General features: G+C 33.5%; 2 protein-coding genes across 5 annotated transcripts in view; both read right to left on the bottom strand.

Annotated features, from left to right (window-relative positions):
• The window catches only part of LOC100176519 (transmembrane and TPR repeat-containing protein 3), a 6936-nt gene extending 1502 nt beyond the window's left edge, over positions 1 to 5434 (bottom strand). For 2 of the 4 annotated variants that reach the window (XM_026840892.1, XM_018817386.2), the window contains exons 1-17: positions 5243 to 5434; positions 4695 to 5021; positions 4546 to 4638; positions 4373 to 4474; positions 4150 to 4315; positions 3536 to 3739; positions 2970 to 3168; positions 2707 to 2827; positions 2556 to 2648; positions 1917 to 2039; positions 1656 to 1750; positions 1529 to 1609; positions 1340 to 1443; positions 1156 to 1271; positions 939 to 1100; positions 511 to 568; positions 325 to 454 (exon numbers count right to left, since the gene is read on the bottom strand). In XM_026840892.1, the coding sequence (XP_026696693.1) occupies positions 325 to 454; positions 511 to 568; positions 939 to 1100; positions 1156 to 1271; positions 1340 to 1443; positions 1529 to 1609; positions 1656 to 1750; positions 1917 to 2039; positions 2556 to 2648; positions 2707 to 2827; positions 2970 to 3168; positions 3536 to 3739; positions 4150 to 4315; positions 4373 to 4474; positions 4546 to 4638; positions 4695 to 5021; positions 5243 to 5425 (2357 nt within the window). In that variant the 5' untranslated portion in view covers positions 5426 to 5434. The remainder of the gene's footprint in view (positions 1 to 324; positions 455 to 510; positions 569 to 938; positions 1101 to 1155; positions 1272 to 1339; positions 1444 to 1528; positions 1610 to 1655; positions 1751 to 1916; positions 2040 to 2555; positions 2649 to 2706; positions 2828 to 2969; positions 3169 to 3535; positions 3740 to 4149; positions 4316 to 4372; positions 4475 to 4545; positions 4639 to 4694; positions 5022 to 5242) is intronic. The other 2 variants (XM_018817385.2, XM_026840893.1) reach the window with 2 other exon arrangements.
• Positions 5435 to 5443: 9 nt separating this feature from the next.
• LOC100181156 (dynactin subunit 5-like) lies at positions 5444 to 6299 on the bottom strand. Its single transcript, XM_002131579.5, has one exon. It carries the CDS (start codon positions 6255 to 6257, stop codon positions 5718 to 5720), a length of 540 nt encoding a protein of 179 aa, XP_002131615.1. The 5' UTR covers positions 6258 to 6299; the 3' UTR covers positions 5444 to 5717.
• Positions 6300 to 8101: the final 1802 nt, after the last annotated feature.

The following is an 8101-nucleotide window of genomic DNA, read 5'->3' as shown; positions in this document are numbered from 1 at the left end:
CAGTGGTCACTAATGGGTTGTCCAAATTATCAGCCATACTTTGAAAAAATAAAAAAATCCCCCCCCCCAAAAAAAATCACCTACAAGTAACATACATGGTAACTCGTAGGCTGGCACGAGGTGGTAAACCTGTGTAATAACAACTGTCGTTTTTCGGCCTTTGCGAGGATAAAGTAAGTTACATTCATTAACAATCACCTTTTCGGAAAACAATTGAACAAAAAGTGTATGAAATAGAAAACCCACATTTTTTCGCCACATGAAATTGGCATTCATTTAAATTTAATGTAAATTGGTTAATCATATTATACATATATATATTACCGCTGAGCTTCTATTATATCTTTTTTCTTATTCAACATAACATCTCCGTATAACAACCACCCTTTCACATGATGCGAATGATGATTTAACAATTCCTTTATGGCTTCAATGCATTCCGCATCTGAGTCATCTAAACAAAATGTTGAAAACTTCTTTCGGTATCCAATTCACGCACCAAGTACTTACCCATTTTTGATAACAGCAATGGAATATTAAACAGACTAGTTCTCTGACTTGGTTCCACCTGAAATTTTTTTGTTTAGTTCCAACATTAATACTAAATTTAGAAAGTAAATAAGATAAGCATGGTAATAGGTTTGGCGTTGTGGCTCCCTGGTTTAGGTCCACACTGATACCTTGAGCAAAACAATTGACATACATTGCTTCAACACAAAGGCTACCCTTCGGTTGGCTAAATTGTCAGCCATACAGAAAATAAACAACAATCACACAGGGATAAGTAACTATCATTTATTTAAAGATCTAGATATGCTGTGAAATGTATGTCTGACTAAGGTGAGGCAAGTGATTGGAATAAGTTGCAGTTTTGGGGGTAATGGGTCAGGGACAAGGACCTTACGTACATACAATAAAAACACCTGATAATGGTTCACCTTTAAAACTTCTCTCCACCACTGTATCGCTTGCTTGTTGTCACCTAAATCCATACAAATAGATCCCATGACAGTCTTGGCAAGCAAATGATCAGATTCCAGTTTTAATATCCGTTCCACTCGAGATTTTGCACGAAGTAATAGATCCGGATCTCTTGTGCTCTTGGTAAAGTATATGCTAACATTCTTATGATTAATATTGCTTATGTAATATTACTTGCAAAATAACAGCAGAGTTATATAGGGCTTTAATATGGGTTGGTTCCTGTTGTATCGCGTATGTGTATGCTTCCAGTGCTTTTCCTTTCTCATTCATCTGTTCATGTACCACACCTTTATGTAATATAAAATATTAGTCATGTAAATTTAACGACATTAAAAAAATAATTTGCTATAAATACCAAGATTAAAATAAACATCAGCTTTGTTTGTAGTCAATGATAGAGCATGTTCATAAGATGCGATTGCTTGTTTCGGTTTATTCAGTCGTAGAAGGACATCTCCCCTATTAAAACAAATAGTTTGCTGGTAATCTGTTAGCATAAAAAAAAACAATATTCTGTTAGAAAGACTGTGAACGTGACAAGAACCTGTTCATGTGAGCATCAAGAAATGATGGTCGCATATGAATTACTTCTTCATACAACTTCTCAGCTTCCTCTAACCTGTGTCTTGGTATATTATTACAAAACTTTTATGTTGTATTATTGCACATACCTTGAAGAGTTCTTTTTAATTAAATTTGCAAGACGGATAAACAATTGCAAATTATGCGGATTAATCCTAGTGGTGTATGATTGACCTGGAACTGGCTGTAAATAATAACATATTTTGGTATGAATACTTTCATAAAATAAAAATGTTGTCTGCAATTACATTTATAAAATAAGGTAAAAAACAATTTATTTTTTAAAACATAACAACTATTATGTAGCAAAATAATTTTATGAATATTTCATTTTAAAAAGACCCGTGTACCTTAGGAAGATGACTTTTAGCTTCTTTGTAACATTTTTCTGCTGCAACAAAATCATTCATGTTTTCAAACATTCGACCTGAATTCATATGAGCACCTATATCATCTGGTTGTACAAGAGTAGCCTATAAAATAATAAAATATATAAATATGCAAAATGGTAAGCAACACATATAACAAATACACATCAGAACAACCATTGTTAAACAAACCGTGTGTAATATTAAGTCATGAAAGATGGGGATTGAGAAACTTAAGTGGGTTGACCAATAAAAAAAATAATGGATAAAAATGCTCAAATTGGATGTAAAGTTGCCACCAAAGTTTCAAAAAAACAAAACATCTCCTGTGAAAACACCTCCTGAAAAAGCTTATTTTAACAAAGATATAACACTGTAAATTTAGGTAGCTATGTTCAATCAAAGGTTTACTTATTATTTATTAAGAATCAGATATTCACAAAGAAGAAACATTCATTGAAGAAATCTTTTTTTATTTAGTTGTATAGAAACTAGAGATTGTCAAAGTTAGGTGACATTTTTTAGGAAATCATATCAACCGAAACTTTGGTGGTACCTTTAGATCACATATGAGTATTTCTATTCATATATTTTTACTCGGTACGTCCCTTCAAAACCAACCTGTTTAAAGAACCACAAAGCTGTTTTCCAATCATTCTCATCCTCATATGTATGTCCAACATTATTCCATATCTTAGCATTGCGTTGGGTTATCTGCACAATTTAAACTGTATATATGCAAATAATGCAATGCATGTATATTTATTGTTACCTTTAGACCACTTTTAAATAAATGTCTCTCAGAAATCCATTCAAAGTTGCGATGGATTGTTTTCATTGAATGTGCAGCAATCAGACAACTAAATAAAAACCAAACCAGAAATTTTTTCTTTCTGGAAAGGGGAATAAATATTATTTTAAAAGTAAAATAGTAACACTGTAATAACAGATATTTTAAGGTTATTGTTTTGCATTGGTCTTTATTTTACACGTTCAAATAAATGTGATTAAATAACCATAAGAAAGCATAATTACAGTTTTAGTTGAAGTTTAAAGAATCCCAGAGCAACAAGCAGACAGAATCCAATGCTTGGAATATAAAGAATACGTTCAGCAACAACAAACCCAACAGGAATGAATAAATTTGAAGCTGGCAAGAAGGGTAAAGTAATTACACTGATACAAAAACTTGCCACTCTGCTTACAAATGTATGAGAGAACACAGCATGCAAACCTGAAACATTAAGGAAATTATAACTTGGAGCGAGTATACATAATTTTTAATAAAACTTTTTGTACACAATGATTACACATTTGTATAATGGGTAATGAGTAGAATAACTAAACTCTTCTAAAATAACGTTAAAAAATAACAATGAAATATAAAAAAAATCCCAAAAGAGGGGGTACCTACTTTCCTGCTCTATGCAAATTAATCTTACATGAAAATAAAACATTTTTTTATATTTTCCTATGCACTGTTCATATATACAATTCTTTTTAATTTTAGAATTTTTTCCAAGTACTTTTACAGGTAACGTTAAAGAAAATTTAGGCATTTAATAAACTATCCAGTCCTGAATCTTATAAATAGTACATACCTATAATTATGTAAAGCACCCAGAAATATAAAGCACCAACGTTGCGAACATCAAAAAAAGATGTTATTATAGGAACTGTTCCCATTGACCAATCACACAACAAGTTATACGGATTCAATAATAACAAACTATTTAAAGATAGCAAATGATTGTAAGTTAAATGACGTGCAGGGAATTTTTCTGAACTTGCTGGATTGTCAAAACCTTAAATTAAAAAAAATATTTTAATATTAGTCTTACGCAAAGCAGTAGTAAGTCAGTCAGCTCAGAGGATACGCTTTATTAAGACACTTAACACTGACTCCCCAACCTATTTTTTTCTTTGAGATATAGAATTCTAAATTCTTAGCCATACAATGAAAAAGTTGTATAATGTATGCGGTGCTGTTGGCTACCATGTGAGAATAAATAAGATTCATTTAATCATTGTTTTTTTTATATATCCTCTAGGGTGCGCCGAAAATGTTACTAAATGTTTTTTAAAATAAAACAACAATGGAACGTTCAAACGTTGTCACAACAAATAATTTACTAAGATAACTTTTTTACTTTAGGTTATTTTTGGCAGCAACATTTTGTACATTATTATTATTATTATGGAATAAATTACACACCAGTAAAATGAGGTAGAGCTCCTTGCATTAATCTCATTCGTGCATAAATTAAACAAATACCCATTCCAACACAAGCTGTTATTCTAAGAAACAGTGGTTTTAGCTTCATCTGCCTTCGAGAGGTTAATGTTCTCACCAAAACTAAACAGAAATCATCCAAACTTAACTGTAAAATAAACGTATTTTAACATAAATTCATTAATATGTAAACTCAGAAACTTACCTTGTTTAAAACAAGGATTTCAACGAAAACAAGAACACCTAATACTGTAATTGATTGTTCTTTACTCAAAATACCAAGTATTGTACAAACAAAAGACAAAATCTACAAAAAATATGTTAAACAACCAACCATTGATGAGGTACAATACTATAATTTCGTTACCTATTACTTACAATGCACTTAGCAGTAGTTCTCGTATAACAGAGAATGGAAAGAATAAAAAACAATGCAGATAATAATTCAGCTCTTCCGACAACACCAGTCACCTGTAAACAACATAAAAAAGCTTAAATTTTGTTTACTGTTATCTACAAATACCCACAGCTTCGGTGTGAACAGGATGAACCACAAAGAGCAAAGTAGCACAAAATGAAATCGTTTTTGTAGTTTTTTCTAAATCCAAGTTTCCAGGAATTGTGGTGGTTCCTTTTCCATGGTGGATAGAATTTTTATTTCGATGTGCAGAAGCTAAGCTGTGAGATCCACACAGTCCAACAATCTTGCTGTTCATTTTAAATACGAGATAACAAACCAATGAATGCAAAATAGCATTTAATAAATGGTACGACCATGGATTGAAACCAGAAACCAGATAATTCAATCGAAAAGTCAACACTGTCAAAGGTCGATATGATTTGTGGCTTCTTTCCTGCAACAGAAATGTTATATTTATAAAAACCAAACTACTTCTATTAATATTATTCTGATGAAACCCAATTAAGACAATAGGTTACATACGTGTCATGAAAACCATTAAAATAACACTAAAATTATCGAAAATCACCCTTTTCACTGTTTTGATACGATACCCCATGGCAGATATAATAAAAACAAAAAATGTGACAAAAATTGTTCTCAAATGCAACTAACCTCAACCATTGGCGTTCCCCAAAAATCATTCCATAGCAAATTATAAATTGATGAATTTGATAAAATATCTTTGTTGTTTAAAATAGCTGATACATCATCAAACACAAAGCCGCAAAAACAAGAGTTCAAATAAAGAAGAAATGCAGCCAAGGGTATTGTAAAACTTAAGTGATTAACATCCATTATCCACTTTAACCTACAGCATTGAACAATATTTATTTATTACAAACAAACAATAACTGTTTTTTTACCTACACTAATATATTGGCGTGGTTTGACAGTTCACACACCGCAGAATAATTCAACACTAATGTTACTTTAAATGAGGGATTTCATATTCAGCTTAGGCAGAACTTTTAAAAGTTTATTAAATGGATTTATAAGAAAAAAATGAATGTAATATTTGAAGTTAGTGCTTTAAACAAATAGGTACAATACAACAATAATAATTTTCACATGCATACACATTGATAATTCATTTTCTTTTAAAATTTTCGTAATACTGCTTTGTCGCATCAATCATTAAATATTGGGTGCACTCAGGCAAATCCTCCACACAAACAGCAGGAGAACCACCATATAATTTAAATGGAGGAACCAAAGTTTCAGGTGGAAGAATTGTGTTATCAGCTATCTGGCAACAATCTTTCAATACACAACGTCTCCCAATTACACAGTTCTTGCCAATATGTACATATGATCCAATTTGTGCAGCATTAACAATACTATCCTCTTCAATGTATACATGATCACCTATAACACACGGGAAAAATGCAACACCCTTGCTGAATTTTTTAAAAGGTGGTCGGATAACAGATCTACTTTTTATAATGCAATGTCTTCCAACCCGAACATTTGCCAAGTCTCCTCTTATAATACAATCACTTTGCACGATGGTTTTCCCGTTCAAAACAATATTTTGACTTCCACACAGAACAGATTGCCTGCTTACTTTGTTTCCGGTGGCAGTTTCAATATAATTTTCACCGTCATAATATATTTCTTCTAAATCCATATTGTACAGACACACGACTCTTAAGTACGGTTTCTAAAATTCTGTAAAGTTTAGGTTTAAAATTACTAGTAGCTGTTAATTTTGCACTAGTAAAGAATCCTCTGGGACAGCAGAATAGGCCGGTCCTACTAAAACACGCCCGGCGAGACTTGGTGGAACAAGTCATACTAAAACACGCCCAGTGGGAATTTCTTGCAGAGGAAGCTTTCCCTATACAAGATCCACCAAAATGTGCCTATATACAGATTTTTTAGCTTAATGAGACCGCAAGTTGAGGTTTTTGAATATCAACTTCGATGATGAATGTACGACGTTTGTTTCGTTTGTCACACTTACATAATGAACTGTATTTTTACTAGAGACCGACCGATATCAATTTTTTCCAGCGATACCAATATATTTAGTTTTTACCGATACCAATATTTTACCGATATTTGTCACTATAGTGAAACATATGAAACAATCAGTATTATTCAAAACTAATATCTGTATTCAAGGTATTATAATATAGAAAAAATGGTTGGTCTGCTAGTTCTTAAGAAGGTGTTGCTTTTGTACAAACTAGGACGCACATGAACGCTAAACTACAACACACGTGGATGTTAGACTAAGACGCACAGAAGGTCAAACTCCAACCATGTCGTAAGTGAAGGCTAAACTACGACCTGTCAAACTACGACACATGATGCATAAATACGACAGAAGTTAAGGTCAAACTACCACGCACGTAAAAGTCAAACTAAACGGCACGAAGAGGCTAAACTACTACGCACGTAGAGGTTAAATTACGAGGCACTTGAAGGCTAAACTATGACGCACATGAAGGCTAAAGTACAAGGCACGTAAAGGTCAAGTAGGACTCATGTCGCTTCGCACGAACTATTTATATATCGTTGAAATATCGGCCCTTTTTTACCAATACCGATTATCTGTAGAATGTTAATATTGGCCAAAATTATCGGTGAACAGATATGTCGGTCGACCTCTAATTTTTAGCAAACGACAATTTGGTATTTTTCGTTAGTATAGGCGGTGGGGAGGATGGGACACTTTTTAATTATATTTATATGTCCCATTTGGTGGTAAACAAAGAACACTCCACAAATTCTAAAACCTCCCATGGACCGTTATTAATTGTTTAAAACACGATTAAGATATTTGAGTAATGTGTGCTAAAGGTGTCCTACCTTACTCCACAGTATCATGCATGCACTTATATTTGAAAAAAAACACAACTTTAATTTTCTTTATAAAAACAATGCGAACAATGCAAGTTTTAAAAGGACAACACTAAAAGGAGGGATAGAGGGACGGAGGGACAGAGGAAAACTGAGTACTAAAAGGAGGGAAGGGAGGGACGAAGGGAAGGAGGGAAAATACCGTTACTAAAAGGAGGGAAGGAAGCAAAATGGAGGGACAAAGGGAAACAAAAATTCCTTTGCTTAAACCCTATGGGCGGAGGGACAGAGGGAAACTATTTTTTACCCAAAATAAGTGAAGGGACGGTAGGGAAACTGGTGGAGGGACGGAGGGAAACTAATTTTTACCTAAAATAAGTGGAGGAACGGAGGGAAACTGGTAGAGGGTCAGAGGGAAACTAATTTTTACCTGAAATAAGTGGAGGGACGGTAGGGAAACTGGTGGAGGGACGGAGGGAAACTAATTTTTACCCAAAATAAGTGGAGGAACAGAGGGAAACTGGTAGAGGGACGGAGGGAAACTAATTTTTACCTAAAATAAGTGGAGGGACGGTAGGGAAATGGTGGAGGGACGGTAGGGAAACTGGTGTAGGGACGGAGGGAAACTATTTTTCGCCCCAAAAAAGTGGAGGGACGGTAGGGAAA

The sequence above is a fragment of the Ciona intestinalis genome, chromosome 2 (genome assembly GCF_000224145.3).
Source record: "Ciona intestinalis chromosome 2, KH, whole genome shotgun sequence".
In the NCBI taxonomy this organism is placed as follows: domain Eukaryota; kingdom Metazoa; phylum Chordata; class Ascidiacea; order Phlebobranchia; family Cionidae; genus Ciona; species Ciona intestinalis.
Note: the sequence above shows the minus strand (reverse complement) of the source record. Positions and strands in the feature narration are given on the sequence as shown.